General features: G+C 46.6%; 1 protein-coding gene across 1 annotated transcript in view; it reads left to right on the top strand.

Moving 5' to 3' along the window:
* Positions 1-12,537, top strand: part of ACOXL (acyl-CoA oxidase like) — a 241,988-nt gene that overhangs the window by 18,298 nt on the left and 211,153 nt on the right. The window contains 1 exon segment of the mRNA XM_028497132.1: positions 4,044-4,140. Coding sequence (XP_028352933.1) covers positions 4,066-4,140 — 75 coding nt within the window. The 5' untranslated portion in view covers positions 4,044-4,065.

Genomic DNA, 12,537 nt, shown 5'->3' with positions numbered 1-12,537 from the left:
ACTAAGCGAATATGTAGTCTTCTCCACCCCATTTTTTTTTAAACATAGCAGCAGTAAAAGGAATATATTCACTTGTTTGCACCTTGATTTTTTTCATTTAAAACATATCTTGGCAATTTCTCCATGTTGCCATAGAAAGAAAATTTTCCCATTGTATGGCTGTACTGTATCTTACTCAATCATTTTTCTACTGATGGTCTTTTAGATGTTTGCAATGTTGCGCTGTTACAACACTATAGTGAGTAGCTTATGCCCATGGAACATTATGCTTATCCCTAATAGTGCATTTTGGGAGTCGGGGTGGGGAATGTGAAAGACCTTTAATTAAAATGTCTAACTTGTCCCTGTTGAGAAATTTCTTTAATGTAAGGAAGTTGGGTATTAATAGTTGAGAGCTGTTTAGTAGTAACCCAGTTTTCTTGAGGTATGTTTACTTTATTGGTTATAACAATTTCTCAGTTCCTCTGGCCGGTGTATATATGATCTGTGCATTAATAGTCCTCACCTGATCTTGTCCTGTGTCCTACTTTTCTACGTAGGCTGACATAAACTGTTACTAAAATTTGACTCCAGTGAGATGCTTGGTATCCGTATGAGTAAGAAGCTTAGTTTCATGTGAAAATAATGTGAAATTAATGTGAATTAGGGATTTTATTTTATTTTTTATTATTTTATTTTTTTTTTGCGGTACGTGGACCTCTCACTGTTGTGGCCTCTCCCGTTGCGGAGCACAGGCTCCAGACGCGCAGGCTCAGCGGCCATGGCTCACGGGCCCAGCCACTCCGCGGCATGTGGGATCCTCCCGGACCGGGACACGAACCCGTGTCCCCTGCATCGGCAGGCGGACTCTCAACCACTGTACCACCAGGGAAGCCCTATTTATTTATTATTATTATTTTTTTAAATTAAAATTTAAATTTTTTGGGCCGCGCCACGCAGCATGCGGGATCTTAGTTCCCCGACCAGGGATCGGTGCCTTCTGTGGTGGAAACTCAGAGTCTTAACCACTGGACCTCCAGGGAATTCGCTCTGAATTTGGTATTTTAAAACAGATGAATAACAACCATTTTATCAAAAAGTTAGTGGAATGGAAGTGTAAAGAGAGAGGTATCAATAGTTACTTATGTTTTAGAATCTTGTCTGTAAAACACACCAAATGGCATTTCCATAGGCTTTGCTGTCTGGTCTTTTTAGTTTGATGTTTCTCTTGATCCACATTTTTCTTTTTTGATTACAAAATTTGTAATTGATAAATACTACAGTTTATCTTAAAAAAGAGGATCCATACCTCATATTATTCTTAACTCCTCACATGTGTGAGGATGTCCAAAGGATAAGTTTCTAGAAGTGGAATTGCTGGGTCAAAAGGTAGGTTCATTTGTAATTTTGATAGATATTGTTTAATTGTTGCATGTGCAGACTGTACCAATTTGTACCCTCCGTCCCTCAGGCTAGTGTGTGAGAGCATCAGCTCACAACGTTGCCAATGTAGTGTGTTATCAGACTGTCTGGATTTTGTTCATGTAATAGGTAAAAATCAGTATTTCAGTGTAGTTTTAATTTGTGCTTCTCTTACTGCATGTGAGAGCAGAGATTTAAAAATATATTTGTAGGGCTTCCCTGGTGGCGCAGTGGTTGAGAGTCCGCCTGCCGATGCAGGGGACACGGGTTCGTGCCCCGGTCCGGGAGGATCCCACATGCCGCAGAGCGGCTGGGCCTGTGAGCCATGGCCACTGAGCCTGCGCGTCTGGAGGCCGTGCTCCGCAACGGGAGAGGCCACAGCGGTGAGAGGCCCGTGTACCAGAAAAAAAAAAAAAAAAAAAAAAAAAATCCAAACTAGTTCACAAAAATTCTTTTAACATTTAACAGTTGTATCTCATGAGCTAATTTAAACTGGCTCTAACACACCACTGGTTTTATTTATTAATTTAATTTAAGTAATCTTTTAAAAAGATTTAATTTTATTTATTTTTGGTTGTGTTGGGTCTTTGTTGCTGCGTGCGGGCTTTCTCTAGTTGCGATGAGTGGGGGCTACTCTTCCTTGCAGTGCGCAGGCTTCTCACTGTGGTGGCTTCTCTTCTTGCGGAGCGTGGGCTCTAGGCATGCGGGCTTCATTAGTTGTGGCTCACAGGCTCTAGAGTGTAGGCTCAGTAATTGTGGCACACGGGCTTAGTTGCTCTGTGGCATGTGGGATCTTCCCGGACCAGGGCTGGAACCTGTGTTCCCTGCCTTGGCAGGCGGATTCTTATCCAGTGTGCCACCAGGGAAGTCCCACACCACTGGTTTTATATAATATGTAGATAATATTTGGTCACAATTTTTATTTGCTACAGGATGATTTTTTTCCCCTGATAAGCGTTTTTAGTTTTTTAATAGATTTGCTGCTCTTTGTAGGGTCATTGTTTCAATTCTATGCTAATTTCTGTTTATTACTTATAACTGAATGATGTGAGTGAAACTGAATGATTTCTAGCTTGGATTTTCTAAGGGGTTTCAGGGTTGGGGAGCTGGGAAAAGCTTGGATAGTGATCCAGGGTGGGTCCTTTTCATAACATGGAAACTTTTTCCTTCCCCGCTGCCACTGAGATAGACCACTTCTCTCACACGTGACCTGTGCATGTGATTCTTCATGTCACCCTGACCCTAAACCTATAGCTCAGAGACCAGCAGGCCTCCTGGTATCTGCTAGCTCACTGCTGTTCCTATCCCGCTTTCCAGATAAGAGCTATAGGTTTTACGTCTCGGTGTACACATCTTCCACTTAGGAAGTGAATTTTCACTAGCATTTCCTGAGATCAATCACCATCTGGCCCTTGTGCTGTGAGATCTCTTTCTGTGGTTCTTCTTTTCAGTTCCTCCTGCCCAAAGCCTGCTTGACTCAGATGCTTTGGGCAGGCCTTACTTGTATGTTCAAATCTGGAGATTTTTGCAGTCTCCCATTTTATTGAAATTGGTATTTTAATTTTCTTTTCTCCTTAGGGAAAATACTGACTTCATGCAGTAATGTTTGTACTGAAATCCCCACCAGTGGTTCTGACTCAGAAAAAGAAAAAAGTAAGAATGGGCCTGTCCTGTCTCAAGATTTTTTTGGTTAGGGAGTTTCTGTGACCATTTGGCTTTTTTTTTTTTTTTTTTTTTTTTTTTTGGTGGGGGTGTTATCTTTTACATTCCAGAATGCACAGTGGGTCCTCTTGGATTTTTCAGTTACCTGCAGACTGGATGGAAGAGAGAAAGTCAAGATGGTTCTTGTTTGGTCTGGGGCAATTGGCCAGCAGGTATTTAGGGAAAATGTTTAAATGAGAGATGCCCTGCTGGTCCTTAGGGGCTACGCAGGAGTTTAAGATGTGGGCTCTGAACCCATGCAGTTTGTATTCTGGGTGGAAATAAACGACATCAGGACAGTATGTGTAGTAAGCATGTCTTTGGGGGCATCCATGGGGACACCGCCTCCACAATCTGGTCATGAAACTGGAGGACCCAAGAAAGGGCCCGGCATCGTCATGAGATAGTCTGAGTGGGCTGCTGGGGGTCCCTGGGCAAAAGTCTCCTGTTGGGCAGGAATGGCCTGAGTCTAGAACCTTGCCATGCTCACCACCAGCCGGGAGCAGCCTGAGGGCAGAGCAGTGTGGGGCCAAGGCCAAGGTTAATTCCAAGGAATGGCAGCTGCAGGTTGCTGGGAAATGCTGCCTCCACCGTGGGTTCTCTTGAAGGAAATTCTAGGTGACATTCCTGGGGCCACCACACAGGTCTCTCCCATCTCCCCCATCTTCCCATCCCGGACACTTGGGTAGAGGAGGAAATGTTAGAGTCTTGTTTTAAGGTCGTTGTCAGGGAACCCTTCTTTCTTTCCTTCCATTTTGACCGCCCCCCCCACAGTCTGTGTCACACACATGGTGGCCTCCTTTGACGCACAGTATCAAACAAGAGCTATAGAGAGACCCAGCAAAGATGTCTGTTCTGTCAGATCCTTGGGTCCAAAGGCTCCACTCATGGTCACCATCAATCCAACGTCTTAACATCCATTTTGTATCCATTTGTCACAGGTGTGATTTGAGTCTGGATGAAATGAGAGCTTTGACATTTCAGAGAGTGACGTTTACCATGGATCTACCTCTGATAAAACGTACAATTCAGGATCAGGTAAGTTTCATTGTTATTTTGATGTCGTGTGTGTGAGTGAACGAGAGAGAGAGAGAGACAGAGAGACAGAGACAGAGAGACAGAGAAAGAAAAAGATTTCATTTTGTTTTGTTTGCTGTTGTGACTTGTGGAAGGAAGCAGATTAATTTTGCCCTGGGGGAAACAGACAGTGTGGTCGGTATGGGGGAGGGGCTCCTTCACCCTCCCTTTCTGTCCCCTCCCTGTGTTAACCTCCTTGATTCACTTTCCCGAGCCCACAGGCCAGGGAGTAGGGGAATGAGCAGAGGTAATGAAATATTTGTTCACAAAACAAATATAATTTGGGGTGTAAAACTCAAATATCTGAGAAACGTAGTGAACTAATTTTATGGGCTTTTTAAGCATTTTAGACTTGTCCAAAATGGATGAGTCTTGTTTGCCTAAAAATTGCCACTCTCAATGCAGTTAAATTATTTTAGTCAATTTAGCCTCATTAAAAGAAAGAAGGAAAGGAAGAATATGGGATGAGAGGATTCCTTTGTGATGCTAGCATTAGAAGCTCTATATTTTAGGTAAATTTAAGTCAATTCATGCAGCTTCATAGCTTCCTTAAACCTAACACTTCACACAGGAAAAAAATACCCCCTGGTGAGACCCCTGGGGGAGGGCCCTGAACTGGGGATGAGCTTCCGTAGATGCTGAGGAGCTGAATGTATTCTGCCGTGAGCCTGGCCCCCTTCCTGCCCAGCATGGTCTGTGGAGGGAGAGGCTGAGGAGTGAGTGGGTGGAGGTCTTTCCCATTCAGGAGACCAGGGGGGCTCATTTCTCTGTGGAGTGTGGATCAGAGCTGGTGGGGGCCTGAGTCCATGTTTGAGACCAGATCACCACCCACCCACCCCCTTCGGTTGGCTGTCTGTCCTGAGGAGGCAGGGACAGAACTCAGCAGCATCTTCTCCTGAGGAAGAAATTACAGGCAGAGCTTTGGCACCTCACCTCCTGGTGAGGTCCAGCAGCCCCTCCAAGGTGACAAGGGCACGGCGTCACCTCGGAGAGCGTGTGCAAGGAAATACCCCCAGAACAGGGTGAAGCATGCTGGCAAAGTCTGGATAATCATTTCATACCGAGTAGAACATGCTGGCAAAGTAGATGTTCAAGCTAGCAAATTGCCTCTCAATGAAACATACATTTAGAGGTGAATGCATCCATCCAACCAACCAACCAACCAAACAGCCAAACAGCCAACCAACCAGCCAAACAGCCAACCAACCAACCAACCAACCAACCAGCGAACCAACCAACCAACCAACCAAACAGCCAAACAGCCAACCACAGCGAACCAACCAACCAACCAAACAGCCAGCCAACCAACCAACCAACCAAATAGCCAAACAAACAGCCCACCAAGCAAACAGCCAAACAACCAACCAACCAACCAACTAACCAAAGAACCAACCAAACAAACAAGCAACCAACCAAACAAACAAATGAACAACCAAACATGAAACCCCCAATCCCTTTTTGCTTTCAGCTACTTTCTCCATCAGAATCTGGCCTCCAAATGTGTCCGGTGTGGGGCTGGCAGGAAGGTGAGATTCTGACATGGGGGCCAGTCTCCTGCCCCCCTTAATCAGCCCAACATGTCTAAGGCTTAAGTTAGTGTCAAAAATCAAGACCCGGATGTGAGGGTTGATCCTTTAATGAGGTTTACCAGTTGCAGCCTGAGCCCCCCCACGTCTGAAGGATTAGCCTGCGTACTCTCGCTACTGACGAAGTGTGTTAAGCCCTGGATCCAATTATCTCCCTGTTTTCGCGGCTCCCTCTGTGGTCGTCAGCAGCCTGGACAGCTCTGTCCCATATGATGAGGTGTAATTCCTCTGGGAGGCACAGGATTGGCCCTGGACGATCCCTCCAGCTCATTTCTGTTAGTTATTTCAGCCTGTTTGGCGCTTCTCTCCGTGTGAATTTGCAAAAGCCAACGAACTTGAAGGAAATTAAACCAGTCAGTCATCGGTCACTGGGGCTGCAGGCTTATCTCATGGGGCGGGCGTCATAAGGCTCAGCAGAACATCTGCTTGTGAAGGCTCTCAAATTCCCCGCTGTGAACAGCTGGAGGAGCTGTCCACATCCAGTAATTCTAGAAGTGTTGCATGATTCATCCCACCTCTTCATGAAAATACTGAGTCATGGACTGCCAGTTCAGAGAGCATTCCGGGGCCTTCCATCTTTGCCTGGCCCTCGTGTTGCTCTTAACTTTTGGGGATGATTGGATAAGCTCCCAGGCAGAGTGCCGCGTGTGACATGTGACGATGATGTCCTTGAGGACAAACCAGGGGCGAGCCTCATTCATCCCGGGCTCGGTGGACAGCCCACAGGCCGAGAAAAAGCCATTAAAATGTTCCCACTCTGTCTTCTCCCCTCTGTCAACTGCAGTAGATTTGAGGTGTTTCCATAATTTTAAAAGGAAGGCAGTATCTCAGCCTGCCTACAGAGTGCGCGCAGATGCGCGCGTGTATCCGCGCGCGCGCACACACACACACACAGCGTGAACAATCTCATTGCACCTTTTCAACTCCTCCTGCACCTGTTTCCAGCGACGTCACATCTGTGCCCCTCAGCCAACTCTCTCCTCTCTCCCTGAGGATTCAGGACTGGGTCCTGCGTGGGGGGAGGTCTCTGACTCCCGGAATTTCCAGATGAGGAAGACGGAGGACCCAGTCGGGACATCTGCTCTGTGGCAGTGCTGGGACTGGACCCCAGCCCCTCCCTTGGGTGCCTGGTCCTGTCTGTGTGGCACCCTCCTCAGAGACACCCTGGAAGCCAACGGAGGCCGACGGCCTGCACCAAAATCGCCATAACCAGTGACAGCTCGCACTTACTAAATACATATTTTGTGTCAGTCACAGCTCTAAGAGCTCTAAATGGATGTTCTCATTTTTTTTTTTTTTTTTTTTGTGGTATGCGGGCCTCCCTCTGCTGCGGCCTCTCCCGCTGCGGAGCGCAGGCTCCGGACGCGCAGGCCCAGCGGCGACGGCTCATGGGCCCAGCCGCCCCGCGGCACGCGGGATCCTCCCGGAACGGGCCACGACCCCGCGCCCCCCGCATCGGCAGGCGGACTCTCAACCACTGCGCCACCAGGGAAGCCCGGATGTTCTCGTTTAATATCCCCGACATCCCTAGTGGTATTCCTGTCTCACAGACGAGTAAACTGAAGCTGAGTAATTGGTCAGAGGTCATACAACTAGTAAGCTGTATAACTAGTGGAGCACGGGTTCAAAGCCAGGTGGATTGCTTCCTGAGCCCACTCAGATCTGGGGGGTCTCACCCCAGGGTGCACGTTAGAACCGCCTGCTTCCTGAGCCCACCCAGATCTGGGGGGTCTCACCCCAGGGTGCACGTTAGAACCGCCTGCAGAGCTTTCCAAACTCCTGCCATCCAGGCTTTTGATCAGGCCCGTCGGATCAGCATTTAAACCTTGCAGGTGAGGCACTGTGCATCCTGGCTTGAGTACTGACGCGCTGTCCTGCTTTCCCGTGCCCTGTACTGTTTCTCCTGCGTTGCTTCACACGCGTCTGAATTGTTCCCGTTCAGCGTTTCGTGTGTCCCAGTCATGGTGCGGGGCTGACTCACTCATAGGGATGCTCCGTCCCAGCATTTCCTTTTCTCAGGAGGGGGAGCCCGTGGGCCTCAGGCTATTCCTGGCCAATGGTAGTGAGGAGTGGGGACAATGGATGATGGATAATGAAGTTCCCCACTCCATCCAGGACTGCTTACCCCCCAACCCTGTCCCCAGCCATCTTCTCTCTCATCCTGAGCTCCTCTCGTCCTCACCCCCATGATCCGCACGGGCCGTGGGCATGGTAGCATCATTACCGAAGCCAGTGGTTCTCAAAGTAGGATCTGCGGACCCGTGGGGGTACCCAAGATCCTTCCTGTTACTATCTGAAAAGTAGATGTCCAACTACCTGTGTGCACGACACCAGGTTTTCATCATCAACTTCGACCAAAACAACATATGGCTACAGACTGAGTGCAGAAGCAGACATGAGAGGCCAGCTGCCTTTTATTAAGGCAGATGCTAAAACAATTTGTAAAAATGCAAAACAATGCTATTCCTCTCATTGATTTAGTTTTTGGCTTGAAAACTGTGGCTATTTTTCATAAGAATTACGTCATTTACATTAACATGTAATAGGTTTATTGTTATTTTTAAATGAATAAACATTTTAAAAAGTCTCAGCCTTAATTACTAGTACAGTAACTTGATAGATACAACCTGCATAAACTAAAGCTCTTTGGAATCAAAGATAATTTTTTTTTTTGCCATTTAAAAAAGAATTAATTTATTTATCTCTTGGCTGCGTTGGGTTTTCGTTACTGTGTGTGGGCTTTCTCTAGTTGCGGCGAGCTGGGGCTTTTGCGGTGCACGGGCTTCTCATTGCGGTGGCTTCTCTGTCGTGGAGCACGGGCTCTAGGTGTGGGGGCTTCAGTAGTTGTGCCTCATGGGCTCTAGAGCGCAGGCTCAGTAGTTGTGGTGCACGGGCTTAGTTGCTCTGAGGCACGTGGGATCTTCCCGGACCGCGGCTCTAACCCGTGTCCCGTGCATTTGCAGGCGGATCCTTAACCACTGTGCCACCAGGTAAGTCCGGAATCGGAGATAATTTAAAAAATTTTTTTAAAGTAATTAATTAATTAGTTAATTTTTGTCTGCATTGGGTCTTTGTTGCTGTGCTCTGGCTTTCTCTAGTTGTGACGAGCGGGGGCTACTCCTCGTTGCGGTGTGTGGGCTTCTCACTGTGGTGGCTTCTCCTGTTGTGGAGCACAGGCTCTAGGCGCGCGGACTTCAGTAGTTGTGGCACACGGGCTCAGTAGTTGTGGCTCACGGGCTCTAGAGCGCAGGCTCAGTAGTTGTGGCGCTTGGGCTTAATTGCTCCATGGCATGTGGGATCTTCCTGGACCAGGGATCCAACCCATGTCCCCTGCATTGGCAGGTGGATTCTTAACTACTGCGCCACCAGGGAAGTACCCGAGATAATTTTTAAGAGTATAAAGGGGTTTAAAGCTTGAGAACTGCTGGTCTAAATCATCCACTGTTTTCTCAAACCACCCATCTCAGATCAGCTTGGAGGGGGATTGGCGGCTTTATATTTATATTTATTATACTGTAATTATTAAATTTCCATCAGAATTTAAGATAGTGTCAGTTTGGAATGGTTTGGGTTTTTGTATTTAGAGAAATACTGGGGTGGGGGGCGGTGATCAGATCTGGAATGGAATAAGATTTGAAAGTCGGCTTCCCTTAGAAGGCATCAGGGAATGGGGAACGTTGTTGCTTTCCTCATGAACCCCTGAGAAAAGGAGCAGCCTTTCCCAGGAAGCAGTTACACTGAAGCCATTGGCATGTTGCAGAAAAGGAGCTGAGCAGGGGTTTCACCAAGAGACTGAAGCCCCATCCCAGGACTGGTTCCTGACCTACTTTGAGCTCTTGGCTCCAACACCCTGGCCTTGGCTCTGCCCTTGGTCCTCTGGCTTCTGTTTGTACTGGGACCCAGGCTTTTCCTAGTGGGCTGGACAGGCTGCCCCTGGTTCTGCCTTGTGTGCTGCTGCCTTTGGCAGGAGGCCCTGTCCCAGCTCTGGCTCCACGGCTTGGACCTTGGCCACTTGGCCAGAGCTCTGGTCGGGTCAGCCCTGGCCCCGTGGGATGCTGTGGAGGATCTGAGCAGAGATGACAGGAGGGAGGGAGGGAGGGCCTGTTTATAGAAGTTCCTCTGTGTAGATTGGCACCTGAACTGAGTTGTCCTCCATGACTGCCTCAGGGATTACTTGCAAGGGCGTGCCAGGGAGTGAGCTGGGACCTGCCTGGGGACTCCGGTGCAGCTGGAAGCCTGGTGCTATTTATCTACTGCACTGGAAGCCATTCTGCATAATGGAAACGTCTCATTTTAAGGCATAATTATTTTTCTTGCATTGAAATATTATGTTAAAGATAACAATAATGATTACTTGTTGTCATTTGCTAAGTCCCTTCTATGTGCCAGGCTAGGTGATTCATTCATTTTACCATTATTTATTGAACACCTACTATGAGGTAGTTCAAGAGGCAGTGAACAAAGCAGGTAAAAAAATACCTGCATTATGGAGCTTACATTTTAGGGACGGGGCAGGCTACAAACTTAATAAAGTACATTTATGTCAGATGGTTGTCAATGCTGGCGATAAAAATCAAGCATGGTAAATTGGGAAGGAAGAAGTAAACCTATCTCTGTTCACAGATGACATGATCTTATATGTAGAAAACCCTAAAGATTCCACCAAAAAACCTGTTAGAACTGATAAACACATTCAGTAAAGTTGCAAGGTACATAATCCATCACTCTTTTCAATTAAAATTAATGTAAAATAATGCTTTTTTCGTCAACAGCAAAGTAAGCTCATGCATCAGGCTGGTGATGTTAATACGATGCATTCATCATTACGTGTTGTCAGTATTGATAAATTATGTGATTACACTAATAATCAGAAAAATTTTCAAGGCAGCTAGGAATTTGGTATGAAACATGCTGCCAGACAAGAGGCATTAAATTTAAGGCAAGAATTTGGAAAATCCGAATCCGAAACTGTCAAAATACTGCAATAATGTTGTGACAGATGAAAAATGTCTTTGGACAGAGCTGTGGGAATGTCACCTTTCATCCTTCCTCTCTTGGGCTTTCCCGGAGTAGTCAAGGCCCCTGGGGAGGGCAGAAGTACAATGGCCACAGACAGCCTTTGTCACAGAATCCTTCCAGCACTCTGCTCAGGGATCCCACTATGTGGTCCCAGGAGAGAATCAGCAGAGGATAAGGAACAGCAGAGAGCAAGAACAGTCAGACGTGGGGGCCACAGTGAGAAGTTTGGATATTTTGCCAAGGTAAATGGAGTCATTGGAGGGTTTTCTCAAGGGTGGATGGGGAAGAGGAAGAAGGGAAGCACAATGTAATGCTTATTTTAAAAGTGTTATAGTTCCTTGATCAAAATTTATAAGTTGATTAAAAAAAAAACATGGAAATGCAAAAGGCCTAGAATCATTAAAGCAATTCTAAAAAAGGACAAATTTGGAGGACTCTCCCAATTTGATTTCAAGACATTAAAAAGCTACTCAAGAGTATGTGGTATTGGCATTAGGATAGACACATAGATTAATGGACAGAATGAAGAGTCCTGAAATAAATCGACACCCATATGTTTACTTGATTTTTGGACAGTGTTGCCAAGGCAATTCAGTGGGAAAATGGAAGTCTTTTCAATAAATGGCGTTGGAACTACTGATAAAACTATAGAAAAAAATTTAACCTTGATCCCGACCTCACACTACACACACACAAAATTTGAGGTGTATTATACACCTGAACACAAATTCCACAATTACAACGTTTGTACAAGAACAGAGGAGAAGGCAGAGGTTTCTTAGAGAGGACCTCAAAATGCTGAAAGTGTAAAAGAAAAAAACCTGGTTAAGGTAATCTTTATCAAAATTAAAAACCATTGTTCATCAAAAGACACCATGAAGAGAATAAAAAGACAATCTACAGGACTTCCCTGGTGGTGCAGTCGTTAAGAATCTGCCTGCCAATGCAGGGGACACGGGTTCGAGCCCTGGGCTGGGAAGATCCCACATGCCGCAGGATAACTAAGCTCACACGCGACAACTACTGAACCTGCTCTCTAGAGCCCTTGAGCCACAACTACTGAGCCCGCATGCCACAACTACTGAAGCCCGCACACCTCGAGCCCCTGCTCCGCAACAAGAGAAGCCACCGGAATGAGAAGCCCGCACACCACACAACGAAGAGTAGCCCCTGCTTGCCGCAACTAGAGAAAGCCTATGCGCAGCAACGAAGACCCAAAGCAGCCAAAAAAAAAAAAAAAAAAAAAAGGCAATCTACGAACTAGGAAAGAATATCTGAAAAAAAATTATGTCCAGATGCGAAGTATTTGTACTCGGAACGTATAAAGAATTCCTAGAGCTCAGTGATAAAAAAAGACACACAACCCAAGTTAAAAAATGGGCAAGAATCTGCCTGCCAATGCAGGGGACACGGGTTCGAGCCCTGGGCTGGGAAGATCCCACATGCCGCAGGATAACTAAGCTCACACGCGACAACTACTGAACCTGCTCTCTAGAGCCCTTGAGCCACAACTACTGAGCCCGCATGCCACAACTACTGAAGCCCGCACACCTCGAGCCCCTGCTCCGCAACAAGAGAAGCCACCGGAATGAGAAGCCCGCACACCACACAACGAAGAGTAGCCCCTGCTTGCCGCAACTAGAGAAAGCCTATGCGCAGCAACGAAGACCCAAAGCAGCCAAAAAAAAAAAAAAAAAAGGCAATCTACGAACTAGGAAAGAATATCTGCAATGCATATATCTGAAAAAAAATT

Source organism: Physeter macrocephalus, chromosome 12, assembly GCF_002837175.3.
Source record: "Physeter macrocephalus isolate SW-GA chromosome 12, ASM283717v5, whole genome shotgun sequence".
Lineage (NCBI taxonomy): Eukaryota > Metazoa > Chordata > Mammalia > Artiodactyla > Physeteridae > Physeter > Physeter macrocephalus.
This window is presented reverse-complemented; position numbering and strand designations above follow the sequence as displayed.